Source organism: Scylla paramamosain, chromosome 4 (genome assembly GCF_035594125.1).
Source record: "Scylla paramamosain isolate STU-SP2022 chromosome 4, ASM3559412v1, whole genome shotgun sequence".
Taxonomy (NCBI): domain Eukaryota; kingdom Metazoa; phylum Arthropoda; class Malacostraca; order Decapoda; family Portunidae; genus Scylla; species Scylla paramamosain.
The window spans coordinates 27019295-27034526 of record NC_087154.1 but is presented as its reverse complement, the minus strand read 5'-3'; the positions used below and the strand labels follow the sequence as shown (position 1 = coordinate 27034526).

The 15232-nt window shown below is 37.0% G+C and overlaps 3 protein-coding genes across 9 annotated transcripts in view; 2 read left to right on the top strand and 1 right to left on the bottom strand.

The window, feature by feature from the left end:
- Positions 1 to 2492, bottom strand: part of LOC135099932 (DNA replication licensing factor mcm2-like) — a 21285-nt gene extending 18793 nt beyond the window's left edge. The window contains 2 exon segments of the mRNA XM_064002652.1: positions 332 to 561; positions 2375 to 2492. Of these exon segments, the coding sequence (XP_063858722.1) occupies positions 332 to 561; positions 2375 to 2380 (236 nt within the window). The 5' untranslated portion in view covers positions 2381 to 2492.
- A 247-nt stretch (positions 2493 to 2739) lies between these two features.
- LOC135099928 (cytochrome c oxidase assembly protein COX18, mitochondrial-like) lies at positions 2740 to 14689 on the top strand. 7 transcript variants are annotated; one of them, XM_064002642.1, is made up of 9 exons: positions 2804 to 2864; positions 3114 to 3229; positions 5573 to 5785; positions 6206 to 6794; positions 7872 to 8009; positions 9099 to 9246; positions 10237 to 10361; positions 11083 to 11193; positions 14403 to 14689. In XM_064002642.1, the coding sequence occupies exons 4-9, from the start codon at positions 6213 to 6215 to the stop codon at positions 14586 to 14588; spliced, it is 1290 nt and encodes a 429-aa protein (XP_063858712.1). In that variant the 5' UTR covers positions 2804 to 2864; positions 3114 to 3229; positions 5573 to 5785; positions 6206 to 6212; the 3' UTR covers positions 14589 to 14689. The 7 variants fall into 7 exon arrangements, with proteins under 7 accessions (XP_063858715.1, XP_063858714.1, XP_063858710.1 ...); XM_064002644.1 differs by lacking the exon at positions 3114 to 3229 and having other exon boundaries at positions 2768 to 2864; positions 5573 to 5741; XM_064002640.1 differs by lacking the exon at positions 3114 to 3229 and having other exon boundaries at positions 2768 to 2864.
- On the top strand, positions 3654 to 4058 carry LOC135100149 (uncharacterized). Its single transcript, XM_064003115.1, has one exon. It carries the CDS (start codon positions 3654 to 3656, stop codon positions 4056 to 4058), a length of 405 nt encoding a protein of 134 aa, XP_063859185.1.
- Positions 14690 to 15232: the final 543 nt, after the last annotated feature.

The following is a 15232-nucleotide window of genomic DNA, read 5'->3' as shown; positions in this document are numbered from 1 at the left end:
TAACTGTACAACTTTAATGGAGAGAGGAAAAAATAGTATTCATCCCAAGGTAATAATACATCCCAGACTTGAGATAATGTACACAGTATTTAGCTCATTTTGCTATATTTCTTGCTCTCTGCTAGACGACGATGGCTAAAAAATGTTCCTAATATTTCATTCATTAGTTTGATAACACACAAATGACAAAGATTTTTCCCAGCTGACCAACCTTTATGTGTAAAATTCAGTCAACTGGTGTATCTGGCAGCTTTTCCAGATCATAGCAAATGCCCCAATTAAAAATTATATTAAACTACACTGTTAGACAAATTCTAGAACAAAAACTTACTTTTCCATGTTATCTCCAAAAAGTTCTTCTCCATCCTCCTCTTCTTCCACAGGTGCATCATTCCCAATCAGATCACTCTCATCTTCAAATGCTGGCAGGTCACGACCAGGGGAGGATGTTACTGGATCCACATTAGAACCCCGAGACGATCGCCTGCGTCTTTGACTTGACCTGCTAGGGGTCGTAGGCTCAGGAGAGCTAATGGCAGCGGATGGGGAAGTAGGTTGCTCCTAAGGAAAGAACCAATGATATTTATAAGACTACCTGACATGTAAAAAGTCCTGGAAGGATATCTAATAGAAAACCTTCACTATAATCAATTTAGTCATTCAATTTTCTTTTCTTTATAGTTTCTGACGTTTCAGCAGTTTTTCTCTCTCTTATAATAATTTAGGAAATATGAAACTTAAGAAACCTGAAACTATGAGAACAAAAACAGACACAGAACATTACTTAAAACAAAGAAGGAAAATGAGATTACAAAAGGCAGTTCAATAAAAAAAAAGAATATCACATAAGTATTTAAGCAAATTTAAAAAATATGCAATTAAATTTGAAAAGCTAAAATAGAAGTTTTAGCTTATGCCAAATCCAACAAAAAAAATAAAAATAAATAAAAAATAAATAAAATAAATAAATAAATAAACAAATATAGATAAAAAATAAATAAAGAAAGAAAGAAAGAAAGAAAGAAAGAAAACTGACAACACAAATGTGAATCATGCAATCATGGAAAAGACAGTAGTTTCGTTACACTATGAAAATATGTAGACATAAGAACACTGATTAATGTAACAGCCATATAGGTAAAACAGACATTACAATGCAATAATCTTATTATCTATTTACAGAACACAACAGTAAATACAGTATATTAAGACACTAGAATGTAACTGAGAGAAATCTGAAATGGAAGACAGCATTTCCTGAGGACATAACTTTCACCACAAGATCAATGAATATTTCAAGAAAGGAGGGAACCACTGCAAAGCTATATATATATATATATATATATATATATATATATATATATATATATATATATATATATATATATATATATATATATATATATATATGACCATGACATCAGCAGATACAACATCTTCCAGTATGTATTTGTGTGCTGCTAGTTACAATATGAAACTGTCTAGTTAATTGTGAGTGGCACACCTGAAGTGATGCTTCTCTAATGTCTTTCAGGTTAATAGGATCACGAGGCAGGAAGTCACTTGACCTACCCTTCACAACAGTCAGATACATAACTAAAAGTGACAGATCTTACAGCATTTTCTTACTAAAATATTTAAACCGGGGGTACGTGATAATGGTTAATAAAACTGCAGCATTCTTTAAACAAAGTCCTGACTCTTGATTACCACTTTTATGGAGGCATGCAAAATCCATGAAATCAAGACAATCTTACTTATTATAACCTCAGAATATGACAAGAATAACTGTAAGACTTTGCCCAGGATTAGCAGTACAAATAGTACAATTTTTCATCCCTAAACCATAAGCTATAAATTTTCCCTGAAATAAGTTATAGGCTGTATGATGAAGGCTGGTCTCTTAAAGCACCACGGGTAAGTGTCCTCTATCACAATACATCCCTTATTTTTTTTTTTTCACTTTACTACATATTCTACACATGAGTAGTGGTTGAAAACTCAATCACCCACCCATTATCCCTATTATCCAAAGGATAATACGGATTTAAAAAACGCAATTACTTTGTTTCTTAAAAGCAGGTGTATTTCTAATGATAAGTAGCTCCGGACACTGAGCTTGATAGTCCTTCAGCAGAGGCAAAAAAGGCTATAATCAAACACAAAATACGAGTACCTGGTCGCGCATTTATATTTAGTGAAAACTTAGGTAAAGCCACTCAGAAGATTCAGCTCTGGGGACACAATGTGGCACTCAGACTACGTTCTTAATTTTTACTGAAACATTTACTTTTATTGACATGTAATTTATTTGTTCATATAGCATGAGATGAACATGCACCCAAGAACTCAGAAATAAACCACAATTACTTACAGACATGGTTAAACACTGTATTGTCTCTTGTCAGAATCAACAGGAGAACGCGCTTCCTTCCCCCACTGTGAGATGCTGAAAAGCGCGGGAAACATTGTTGACGAGGAAGGGCGGGAAGCATCATCTGTATAAATTATTTCTATTGAAAAAAAAAAGAGACACTTTCATTCATATTCATGAAAATTTTCAACATTTAAAATTAACAATTTTGCCTTTGCTTCTTTTAAATAACGTAAAGAGTTGACTTTTAAATCGTTAGTTCACCTTTGAATGAATGTATCAGATTAATGTGCATAAAAATTTTGTAAGTAGTTTATTTTTTTAGCTTAAAGCGAAATAAGTTTAATTTTAAATTAAAAATACACATATCTATAGCATTAGGGAATGAGAGTATAAAGAAAAAAAACACGCGCCGTTGAAATGTTGCAAACTTTGCGGCTCCACAGAAAGAAGAAAGGAGGGGTGGGTGTGATTATGAGGGAAAAGGAAGGTAAGTAAAGAGAAAATCAAGTTAACGAGGGAGGTAGAAGTCACACTAAGACACAATAAGGGTGACATCTTAACAGTGATGGTCACAAAGCATGGGACTGAGTGGTTGGTGACAGTGGTGCATATGGGGGTGGAGACGGGGGGATTATTATGTATAAAAAAAAAAAAATTATGAGGCAGTAACTAGCTTGAAAGAGAGGATAGGACTAAATAAGTGGGTTGTAATGGGTGATTTGAATGGACCGAACAGGGTTAATGGAGAAGACAACCGAAATGGGCAGCTGATCACAGACTTTGCTGGCGCCACGGGAATGAGGATCAAGAATTGGGAGCTGGAAAACCCTGTAACATGAAGAGATAGGAGAGGTGAGTCTGCAGCAGACTATGTCATAGTAAATGAACAGGTAGAGGAACTGGGATGCATACAAATTTGAGGCGGGAGATAGTTTGTAGTTTGTAGTGCCGTTGTAAAACACCAGCCTGTACGTGTGTTGTGGTTGATTGCACGAACTTACCATGTAAGAACCAAGGTGGTTCTGTAGAATGTGCATCACCAGATCCCGTGGATACTGTTAGCATAAACACTTGGGATCAATGTTTTGTAACATTTAAGTACAGTGCATCAAGATGGATCACGAGAGGCAGTTTTAGAATGTTTCTCCAGAGAACTGTGGGAGTATCGACCAACTCCTACATTAAAACATCTCTTGATGCAAGATTATTTGGCATAAGGAGGAGGAGAAGGAAAAGGAAACAGGAAATGTCTCCATTTACAATCAATTTAATGAAGATGGATGGTGTTGAGAAAGAGGAGCAAGACATAGTTTTAGTGGTGAGAGCTATCAAGACAGGGAAAGCAGGTGAGACAGAGGTCATTATAGGTGATTTAATAAAGTATGGTGGGGAAGCATTAAGACAAGCATCAATTGGGCTGTTCAGGAAAATCCCAGAGATAAGGAAGGTGCCTCAGGATTGGAACAGGAGGAGGGTTACACTTATACACAAGGGAGGAAGAAAGTCAAGGGAGGACATAGATAATTACAGACCCATAGCAGTGGTAAACATACTAGCCAAGGCATTTGGGTGGGTGATAAATGATAAGTTGAAGACATGGATAAAGAAGAATAAGGTGCTTGGAGAGGAACAGAGTGGTTTTGGGCAGGATACAGGTGGTTTAGAAAATGTGCTAGTTTGAAGGAAATAATTGAAAGAAATAAAAAGCTAGGGAAGGAGCTTAATCCAATCTTCCTAGATAAAGAAAAGGCTTATGATAGGGTAGACAGGAACAAACTGCTAACACTACTTATACACAGAGGGGTGGACAGGAAGGTAGCAAGCTGTATGAGGATGATGAGGTGAAGTTTATGATAGATGTTAGTACAGGCTGGATGAAAAATAATATAGGAGTATGGCAGGTTTGTGTGATGAACCCTACCCTATTTAATATGTACATAGAAGAGTTGATTGCAAGGATTAGGATGTCAGAGAAAGGTGTAAAAGTTGGGGCTAGGAGATTAGGATTTCTAGCCTATACTGATGACAGTGCTAATGGCAGAGAGTAAGGAGGACATGCAGGAGCTGTTGCATGTAGCCAACATTTATGGATGAGACTGGGGTGTTAGGTACAGGTGTTAGGTACAGTAATAGAAAATGCAAGCTAATGGAGTTTAATAGTCAGGGGGAGATACAGTGGATATTAGGGAACAACATACTAGAGGTGGTAATTAGGTACACTTACCTGGGGCTAGAAGTGAGCAAAGAAGGAATAGGAGAAAAACAAATGATAATAAATTAAGGGAAAGCCAGGAAGATGACAGAGATGATAATAAATGCAGGGAGCAGATCACTCAATAAGTATGAAGCAAGCAGAAGCTTGCTGTATGGGAGGTAGACTTTGCAAAATTAGAGAAGACCTAGAACACAGTACATAGGTGGGGGTTAGGTGCTCCACACAGCACAACTGTAGAAGCCATCAGAGGAGAGATGGGCCGGAGCACTTTCAGAGAGAATAATTAAAGGGAAGTTGATCTTTTTGAAGAAGATAAAAAGGACTTGATGAGGATAGGTGGGTGAAACAGGTAGTGAGGGAAAACATTAGGTCTTCATAGAGGAGGGAAACTGATAGATGCAAAAGGAGGGAAAACCTTAATGAGGACTGGAGTAGGACAGGACACAGGGAGATGAAGAAAAAGGATAGGAGAAGGTGGTTTAGCAAGATGGCTGGCAGGGATAGAAACTAAGTCTACACTAAAGTGATATAAGTGTAAGGAGAGACCTGAGGCACGCCACTGGCATGTAGGAGACTGGGGTAGCAAGCTATTAGTGAAGGCAAGGATAGGGACACTGGAGGTAAAAGCTAGGAAAAGGGATGAGCTGGATTAGGTATGTAACAGTTGCAGAGGGGTGAGGGAGACCGTGGAACATTTCGTGGTTGAGTGTGTCAGATATGAAGAGGAGAGAGATAGTTTGATAGGCTCCCTAACAACAATTATAGGAGAAGATGAGTGGCATAATGGGCTAGAGGGGGGGGGACAGTGGAGTCCTCACAGTGCTGGGTTTGTATCAAGGGGAGAGGGAGAGAGAAAAAAAGAGAATAGTAAGAGTGACAAAAGGTACAGGTACAGGTACAGGTACAGGCATGGAGAAAACAGACCATTTTAGCTATATAGTTTTGCTCCCTGTGTTGTGCTCTCCGTTTTCCTTCTGCAGGTATTGGTAAGACCAGAGTGAAGCACTGAAGGGAAGGAGGACCTATGAAGCAATAGAAAGTGAAAGAAGTCACAAGAAGAAGAAGAGTTAATGGAGTTAAAGTAATTATTCACTAGAGGCTGTGACCACAACCTGCACAGCCCCATCAAATTCCAACAAGAACAAGGATGTAATTATTCGCTGTGACATAAACTCATACAGATAAGACTACAGGTAGATGTATTTACATACCTCCCTATGGTTCCTTAAAACCACAAGCATTACCACCTGTGCTCCTGAATGTACTCCTCATGTTGGCAAGTCTCAGGCCACACTGAGAATGAGGGGGGGGAACAGTGTAGGTTTGTTTGGTTACTGAATGTCTTGAGTGCTTGGTGCAGCACATTGAGAGATGAGATGGATGGCACTCATGAAGAATGTTGCCTTTAGAGAGAGCTGGAGGGTTAATTGTAACTGTGCTTCCTTCATGCACGGTCATTTATGAATATGTTTAATTAACATGTAGAATGAGTATGATGTCATCTTGAACAAAAGTTGATAATAGTATACATAGTTTCTAGACTGATGGTGAAATAAAACCTATTTCAAAAATTTTTAAAGTGTAATATTTGTTTTGTTTTCCTTTATTTCCAGATCATTGATGCTGAAGAAAATAGTGGTGTGTTCTTTCCCAGGCCATAAGAAAATGCCTACCACCATGCTTTATATATATCATCATGCATTCATTAAATCAAGCAGAAACTTCTATACAGCATGTTCACAGAAAAAGAATGCTACCTTTGTTAAAAACATTACTCAAAGCTATAAAGTGCATAATAGAATAAATACTCATTCCCAGTGTTATACCTCAAGGAAATATTTTCATGTACAAAAAGATTTTCTTCAGGTTCAAAGGCAAGGGGTTAATCAGATTTGCCATTATCACTGTGCTATTAATAGTAGAAATCCTGCACATGGGGGCTGCCTAAAGCAACTTGCATCACCCAGACACCAGTATTTATTTGCCGTCCCTTGCCGCCGCATATCTCTGGCATGGCTGGACTCTTTAGCTGTCACTCAGGCAGGCTGGTTCAGAGCTCTGGGACAGTCACGGCTGGTGGAAAATCTAATGGAAGGACTGCAAGCCATCCATGATTATTCTCACTTGCCTTGGTGGGGCTGTATAATCCTCTCTACCATCTTAATGCGCAGTATTCTCACCTTTCCTTTTGCTGTATATCAGGTAAGAGTCTGTTGTTGCTTCATTAATGAGAAGATGTAATATTTTTTTATTGAACTTGTAAACAATGCCTTGTTTATGTGTCAGATTGTACCTTGCTGTATTATCTAAATATTTCCATAATTCTAATCTATGTTTGTTAATTTTATCATTGTATATATTTATCTATTTCCTAATTAATGTTTATCTTTTCATTGTGATATTTACAATAGCTATTCACTTTTACTTATGTGTAGGGTCATCAGCACAACAGAATTAAACTCACAGTTAGATAGGGGGCTGGTTACATAACTTTACTGTTGAATTTCCAGATGCCAAGTCTCCTGTCTTATTTTTGTGAACCTTTTTCATTAGGGTATTAAATTAGGGATGGTTCTTTTTGTCAGTCGGCATACAGAGATCTTGTGAGCTTCATCCCATTCCCCACATAAATGCATAGTAAAGCTAAAGTGCACAAGCTACATCAGAGTATTGGGGATCAAGCTTAGAATGGGCACTATGTGTGTATTCGGAAATGTTATTTTGCGCATCATATTGTTGGCCGTAATTCAACTAAGCCATATCTTGGTTTGTTCATGAGTAAGATCACAGAATTATTAAAAAAAATACTGAGCAGCTTGTGTAGTATAGCTGGCAGTTCCAGTATTGTGCAATAATGTACTTAAGCTTTGTTGAAAAATTCTAGCTAATTTAATATGCATATCAAAGATGAGGATAGTGGACTCCTCCATATATCATGATAATTTAATAGTGATTGATGATCTACTTTAGGTAGATTAATTTTAGAGATAGATTGGTGACATTTATGTTCAAAGAAATATAATAAGAATGTCCTTGCAGCCTGAGAATTATGGATTTCTCTACATGGCTTTTTCTTTTTATAGAACTCTAGGAATAGCATATCATAACCATAAATGCAAAAATTCTTTTGATCTTGCAATATAAGTCAATTTTTGTACTATTCTTGGTAATCTTTTCTGTGAGTTATTTCAGAATTTATATTGCAAGTTCTTACTGAGAATATCACCCTTACCCATTTTCACTCTTGCAAAATTAGCTATATTGGTTCATGTCTTGCAGAAGTACATCATGGCAAAAGTAGAGAACCTCAAACCTGAAATGAGTGAATTGGTACAAGAGCTGAAGAAGGAAACTGCTTATGCAGTAAGGAAATATGGATGGAATGAAAAACATGCAAGGTACATGTTCAACAGATCGGTAAGTGTACTTTTCTAGAACAAGCCTCTAAATATACATGTTAATTTCATGCCTCATACTAAAGCAATGATTTATGCATTATTTTTCAGTTATTTTTCATAATCTGATCTAATATTCTAGTACCATACTCTGATATCATAACATTACTTGTTTATGTTTTAATTGTATAGCTTTTGTTTGATATTATATTTTATTAATCTGAAATTGCATCTTGCATAGTCATGGCCTATTAAGTTTCACACCATATATATATATATATATATATATATATATATATATATATATATATATATATATATATATATATATATATATATATATATATATATGTATGTATGTAGTTTAATGTAATGAGCATGGTCTGCTTCATTGGTATAAGTTGTGCAGTTACCAGTACTGCTATTCCTTATCACTCTTCATGCACTCAACTGGGACCTTACATCTTAGTAGCAAGAAATTAAAATGGAATAGAAATGCACTTATCTATCCTGAGATGCTCTCTCTCTCTCTCTCTCTCTCTCTCTCTCTCTCTCTCTCTCTCTCTCTCTCTCTCTCTCTCTCTCTCTCTCTCTCTCTCTCTCTCTCTCTCTCTCTCTCTCTCTCTCTCTCTCTCTCTCTCTCTCTCTCTCTTTCTCTCTCAGTCTGTCTGTCAGCTCCAAGGGACATCAGCATGTTGTTCATGTGAGGATTGTCATGCTATATGCTGATGAAACCTTGTTAGTAAAGGAGGACATTATTCACAAAACAAAAATGGACAGAGACAAGGATGATAAGATGGGTATATAATGTGTTACTGAACAGCAAACCTTGTGTTGAGGAGGTTGGTAAACTGAAAAGAGAGGATGAGAGTTGAGAGTATGAATATGGTGATGAGAAAAGGTGAACTGGGAGGGTGTAAGCATTCTGATGGATGGTAGAGTTTTTAAGAGAACAAGGGAAAAAAAACCCTGGAATTAAGTGGTCCAAAAGAAATTCAGAAATCTTGGCCTGTGCAATGTATGAATTCTAAAGGCCATTTTAGTCTGGTTCATCTAAAATTCTTAGGACTGTGATTTTAGCCCATTATAACAACACTGCTTTATTCATCAGGCCAAAAAGATGTGGAGGGAGCTCATAATTCGAGACAACTGTCACCCATTCAAGGCCAGCGCTGTTCTATGGGTCCAGCTTCCCCTGTGGATTTCCATGTCAGTTTCTCTCCGTAACATGGCCTCCATGATGCCACACCAAGATACAGGTATGTGGATTTTATTCTTAGATTGTGATAAATGTGAGTATGTTACGAGGAGAATACAGCCTGAGGAATGCAGGCCTTATTCTCGATTAGTTTTACTCTGTGAGGCTTTTCACTCTGGTTCTGTTGCTGTCTACTTGATTCAAGTCTAATGTATCCTGACTGATCCATACACTGTCTATTGCATCTCATGACTGCTATTAGCATCTGAGCCACTTCTGTACTCACACAGAGCAAGCTACCTCACCAAACAACAATAAGGAGAATTATTTAAGGACCTCTTCGTCATTAACAATAAGAAAAATATAAACAAGAAGGATATTTTGTTGGCAGAGGTAGTCACTTAGATGGTAACATATGTATTTTATATTACCTGCTTTTAGTGTTAGTATTATCAGATAATGTACTGTATATACATGTCATATGAAAAAGAATATTAAAAGTTACACTTTGGGAGAAAGTGTATTTCCTAAGTATTAAATTGAACTGATTCTAACATTGTCTTTGAGTTTTTGCAAATGGAAAAGTTTGGATAAAACACTAAGAAAACAATGCAGTATTGCATAAGCTAGTGAAGAAAGCCATGTTGATTTAGTTTGAGATAATATGGTGAGACAAATTGAAAAGAGTGGAAGCATGGAATTGGGACATAAAGAACAAACTTGATTTTTAAATATTTTATATATTATTGGTAGAGATCTATCAAGGTGCACCTAGCTCCTTCCTCAAGATCTCAACTCATGTCTTGCTAACCTCTCCTCTGGGATTGTTTCTTTCACCTCAAAATGTTTAACATACTTCATCCACTCATTCTATTTGTTTCTGTCCTTGTGGCCTAACTTATGCTGTGTACCATATATCACTACTCCACTGTTGCTCTCTGTCTCCTGTCAGTTCCTCACTTGCTCTCTCATTTGACCTTTCAAAGTAGCTTTGTTACACCTCAATTCCTAGTTTTATTCAACTTTTAATTTTATATCTATAATATTACAGCTGCCCAGGTGTTATTCATGCAGCTAAGCACTGGAGGATTTGGTTGGATTCCGAATCTCACTGATGTAGACCACTCTTTGATTTTACCAGTGCTTATGGGGCTCACCAATCTTCTTATTATTGAGGTAAGTACCTTCTTGCTCCTTTGCATTTTATATTATTGCTGATGTATAGACCAACACTATCAGGGTACCCAATAAGCATAACAAGAGACTCCTACCTGGGAAGTAGCTAGAGAACTGGTGCAGCTGATCCTCAGTAATGGTAGTCTATTCAAACTTGGCTGCCACCTTCTATACCACATAATTATAATAATTGAAAGCTCCAACAATCTCTCTCTCTCTCTCTCTCTCTCTCTCTCTCTCTCTCTCTCTCTCTCTCTCTCTCTCTCTCTCTCTCTCTCTCTCTCTCTCTCTCTCTCTCTCTCTCTCTCTCTCTCTCTCTCTCTCTCTCTCTCTCTCTCTCTCTCTCTCTCTCTCTCTCTCTCTCTCTCTCAAGTAAAGAGTAGAGATACATCAGAACAGTGTGTGGTGTAGCTGTCTTTAGTTTGATGTTAACAACTTCAGAAACATAACTTTAAAGTAAAAGTTTACTGTCTCAGTGTTATCTTCAAGACTAGGGCCTGATATTGAAAACTGGCTGTGCTTTTTGCCCTTAATTCTATCTTTTTAAATTAGTTCATAGTATGTAAGTTAGAAATCCAAACAGCTTAGATGAATGAGAAAGCCTTCCATGATCAGCATATCTTGATTTAGCAGAATTTCAGATAACATGAGTCTGAATCAAATAGATTTTTTGTGAAATTTAGAATACATATCAACACTTCTGCTTTATCTTTATTTTCAGATTAGTGCTCTGAGTAGGATTCAGGAAGGATCCAGAATACAGAAAATTGCTACAAATGTATTCCGTGTAATTTCTGTGGCCATGATTCCTATTGCATCTGCTGTGCCTTCAGTAAGTAAGGGTTAACATAGTGGATCAGTGATTGATCCTCTATTTTTTCACAGTTGTAGTTATTTTGTAGAACTACATAGATAGCCTTAGGAACTGCTCTATGAAGCTGATTTGGTCCTTGCTGCTGACAAGTAATAAAGAATTCTTGTGGAAGAGCTGTGGAATCCAGAGGGATAAAAGTGATTGTAGACAAAATCAGGATGATAAAAAAGGTAGACAATGTGAAAAATTCAAGAAATGGTGTATAGTAAAATATGGTATGCAAGAAGAATGTAGATACTAGTCCTATCATATAAATTTTGTATGCTGTACATTAAAAAGTACAATATAGTGTATTGGGCAATATAAATAATGTAATTGATTATACATACATTATAGTAATTTATGTATTGGTAATGAATCAGTAGAATCAAGAAGAGAAATTAGTGGTTTTGGAAATGAGTTTCAGCATATTGAGGGGTTTTGATAAATTTGTGTTATGAGTAATTTTTGTTGTTTTTAATTAACAAACTGTGCATTTTTCATTTTCTCACTTGCAACTGCCATACATTTTCCATATCCCGAGTTCTGTGACTGTGCCATTTTGCTGATTTTCCTTGGAATGACTACTGCTTCCATGTCAGAGACCCATCTTTGTGTGCTGAGCGCATAACAGAGGTGATAGTGTCTGGCATGGAGGCGTACATTCCTCACTCTTTTTCTTGTCCTAAACCTTCTAAACCTTGGTTTAACACAGCTTGTTCTCGTGCTATACATGATAGAGAGATGGCCCACAAAAGGTACTTAAGCCTTCCATCACCAGAATCTCATGCACTTTATATTTCTGCCCAGAACCATGCCAAGTCTGTTCTCCAACTAGCCAAAAACTCCTTCATTAATAGAAAATGTCAAAACCTTTCAAGATCTAACTCCCCTCGTGACTTCTGGCATCTAGCCAAAAATATCTCCAATAACTTTGCTTCTTCTTTCCCTCCTTTATTTCAACCAGATGGCACCACTGCTACCACATCTATTTCTAAAGCTGAACTCTTCGCTCAAACCTTTGCTAAAATCTCTACCTTGGACGATTCTGGGCTTGTTCCTCCCTCTCCTCCACCCTCTGACTACTCCATGCCACATATTAAAATTCTTCGCAATGATGTTTTCCATGCCCTTGCTGGCCTAAACCCTCGGAAGGCTTATGGACCTGATGGGGTCCCTCCTATTGTTCTCCGAAACTGTGCCTCCGTGCTTGCACCTTGCCTAGTCAAACTCTTTCAGCTCTGTCTGTCAACATCTACCTATCCTTCTTGCTGGAAGTTTGCCTACATTCAACCTGTTCCTAAAAAGGGTGACCAATCTAATCCCTCAAACTACCATCCTATTGCTTTAATTTCCTGCCTATCTAATGTTTTTGAATCTCTCCTCAACAGAAAGATTCTTAAACATCTATCACTTCACAACCTTCTATCTGATTGCCAGTATGGGTTCCATCAAGGCCGCTCTGCTGGTGATCTTCTGGCTTTCTTTACTGAGTCTTGGTCATCCTCTTTTAGATATTTTGGTGAAACTTTTGCTGTTGCCTTGGATATATCAAAAGCTTTTGATAGAGTCTGGCACAAAGCTTTGATTTCCAAACTACCCTCCTACGGTTTCTATCCTGTAACTTCATCTCAAGTTTCCTTTCTGACCGTTCTATTGCTGCTGTGGTAGACAGTCACTGTTCTTCTCCTAAATCTATTAACAGTGGTGTTCCTCAGGGTTCTGTCCTGTCACCCACTCTCTTCTTATTATTCATTAATGATCTAAACCAAACTTCTTGTCCTATCCACTCCTACGCTGATGATACCACCCTGCACTTTTCCACGTCTTTTCATAGACGTCCAACCTTTCAGGAGATAAACATTTCACGCAGGGAAGCCACAGAACGCTTGACTTCTTATCTTTCTAAAATTTCTGATTGGGGCAGAGCAAACTTGGTATTGTTCAATGCCTCAAAAACTCAATTCCTCCATCAATCAACTCGACACAACATTCCAGACAACTATCCCCTCTTCTTGAATGACACTCAAGTGTCCCCCTCTTCTACACTGAACATCCTTGGTCTGTCCTTTACTTATAATCTGAACTGGAAACTTCACATCTCATCTCTAGCTAAAACAGCTTCTATGAAGTTAGGCATTCTGAGACATCTCCGCCAGTTTTTCTCACCCCCCCAGCTGCTGACTCTGTACAAGGGCCTTATCCGTCCATGTATGGAGTATGCTTCACATGTCTGGGGGGTTCCACTTATGAGTGGAACCCCCCCTCTTCACCCTGCTCTTCTAGACAGGGTGGAATCAAAAGCTTTTCGTCTCATCAACTCCTCTCCTCTAACTGACTGTCTTCAGCCTCTCTCTCACCGCCGCAATGTTGCACATCTAGCTGTCTTCTACCGCTACTTTCATGCTAACTGCTCTTCTGATCTTGCTAACTGCATGCCTCCCCTTCTCCTGCGGCCTCGCTGTACAAGACTTTCTTCTTTCTCTCACCCCTATTCTGTCCACCTCTCTAACGCAAGAGTTAACCAGTATTCTCAATCATTCATCCCTTTCTCTGGTAGACTCTGGAACTCCTTGCCTGCTTTTGTATTTCCACCTTCCTATGACCTGAATTCCTTCAAGAGGGAGGTTTCAAGACACTTATTCAATTTTTGACCACTGCTTTGACCCTTTTATGGGACTGGCATTTCAGTGGGCATATTTTTTTATTGGATTTTTGTTGCCCTTGGCCAGTGCCCTTCCTACATAAAAAATAAATAAATAAATAATATATATATATATATATATATATATATATATATATATATATATATATATATATATATATATATATATATATATATATATATATATAATTATCAAGAATATCTTGCTGTGATAATTGTATATATATATATATATATATATATATATATATATATATATATATATATATATATATATATATATATATATATATATATATATATATATATATATATATATATATATATATATATATATACACTCGTATATATATAAAATTATCAAGAATATCTTGCTGTGATAGGAGACTGGAAAAAATGTCTTCAAATATCTGTTTAGATATGTCAAATTTAAAGAGAGGGAGGGGTTGTACAGTAGTTATTCTTATATAATTCAAGTTTTAATAGTTTAAGACTGCAGTAACAGGAAGTTTGTTTATTTCAGTGTGTAGCACTCTACTGGGTGACCTCTAGTGTGTGTGGACTGCTTCAAAATCTGCTACTTATGCATCCTGGACTCAACAGAGCACTGAGATTACCTCCTGTTGCTTCTCATCTTCAGCAACCTTATAGCCATCTGTGGCTCCAGCTGCTGAAAAAAGTGTCAAGGAAAGGAAATGCACAAGAATGAGACAGATGAATATATTTTAGTGTATTTATTCATTTCAAACTCCTTGTTAGTCAATGTACATAATTATACATTGAATTTAATACATTTTTTTGCCCAGAAAACTGTATCTCTAATTTCATGTACCTGCAAGACAGTATTGTGACAGGATTAAGCAGTAAACATGAGGGTACCGTATTTAAGTAGTACAGATAATTAAAGCATGCAGAAGAGGTGATGGTGATGAGGAATATTTGGTTGTCATTTGCAGAAATGGGAAAGTTGTGTGTGTGTGTGTGTGTGTGTGTGTATAAGGCAAAAAGACCAGTATCTAATAAATTTATTTGATGAACCATATAGAAGACAAAGACGTGTAGCATAAACAGACAAAATAAGATAACAAGAGTGATGTACAGTATATATTTACAATAAATCTTTTATGCTGAGTTTCAGAAATGCCTAATGCTGTGAGCCTAATGAACACTCCATTTAATGAATCAGTGGTATGTAAATACTGCCTGAGTATGCTCAATATAAAGTTTGTATATTGCACACATTGTAAATGTGCACACATCTATAATTCCTAAAGTGCATGTCACTGAACAATGTCCTTTATACAGCATATGGAATTCAGAAATAGATCCATATATAATAACCTTCATGATGTA